This window comes from Pundamilia nyererei, unplaced genomic scaffold (assembly GCF_000239375.1).
Source record: "Pundamilia nyererei isolate P.nyererei 1_Seehausen unplaced genomic scaffold, PunNye1.0 scaffold02360, whole genome shotgun sequence".
NCBI lineage: Eukaryota > Metazoa > Chordata > Actinopteri > Cichliformes > Cichlidae > Pundamilia > Pundamilia nyererei.
The window spans coordinates 4973-6079 of NW_005189761.1; the positions used below are offsets into that span (position 1 = coordinate 4973).

General features: G+C 39.6%; 1 protein-coding gene across 1 annotated transcript in view; it reads right to left on the reverse strand.

The window, feature by feature from the left end:
• LOC102199556 (vomeronasal type-2 receptor 1-like) overlaps positions 1-912 on the reverse strand; it is a 3140-nt gene extending 2228 nt beyond the window's left edge. The window contains exons 1-3 of the mRNA XM_005755649.1: positions 824-912; positions 398-683; positions 5-285 (exon numbers count right to left, since the gene is read on the reverse strand). Of these exons, the coding sequence (XP_005755706.1) occupies positions 5-285; positions 398-683; positions 824-912 (656 nt within the window). The remainder of the gene's footprint in view (positions 1-4; positions 286-397; positions 684-823) is intronic.
• Between the last annotated feature and the right edge of the window lie 195 nt (positions 913-1107).

Below are 1107 nucleotides of genomic sequence, written 5' to 3' on the forward strand. Positions count from 1 at the left end.
TATTATTTCCACCACTTCTAGAAATGTATCTCTTGTGTACGTGCGTAGAACTGATGCAACAAAAGCAACACAAACCCCAAACTTTTCAACCTCCTCCTTAAAGGCAAGAATTCCATTACGTCCATAATCATTGTCTGACTGTATGGCTCCAATCCACTGCCATCCAAAATGTTTGACCAGTGCAGCCAAAGCTTTTGCAAGGTAGTAGTCACTGGGGATTGTTCTAAAAAATGTAGGATATTTAGTTCTGTCACTCAGACAAGCACATGTTGAGGAGTAGCTGATCTATAAAAGAGAAAAAAAAACACTGAAACAGTGTGCATGCAACGATACATCATACAATGCCAAAACATCAAATATCACTTAGCATCATAAAACATACAACTTTATCTCTTACTATTGGCATATGAAATGGTCCAAGAATTCCAGCCACAGCTATTGACTGAGATGACCCAGACTCTGCTATGAGGGCAGATATAGCTGGAGGGCAATGAGAAGTCGCACTTGCCTCCTCTGCTCCACTAGCCAGCGTTAGAGCAGCACGTAAAGTATTTGTAGAAGATGCACAAGAGTTAAGGATCCTATAGCCAAGAGATATGTTTGGAAGCAGAGCAGGATCGTTGTTGATTTCTTCAATGGCAAATATCATTGCCTGTGTCCATCGATAAATTCGCAGGTCAAATCTAAGGACATTTTAGTGATTGATACAAGTCATAAAGTAACCCAGCTATTGCTTCCCATGTATGTAAAGTACAATGTCAAGAATGAAAACACAAATAAACATACATGCATGACATATGAAAAAGTTTGTGTTAAATCATACCCTTCACACTGCACTTTAGGCGGCTCCTTATCAAATGTAGAGGTGCTGAGTATCTGTTTGATCAAAATTGGGAAGATTCCTCCGATCATTATGTCACCTTCCTTAAACAAACTTGGCATATCAAACCTGCCAAAAAGTTCACAGCCAGATACTGTGTCTGTGCTGAGAACACACAGAAATAGGAGGATACCTCTTTGCATGTTTGCACTGCATTGCCATATAGGCATGAGAGCACAGTTCTTATAACAACAGTATTACATGTAGTCAATGTGCTATAATTTCCC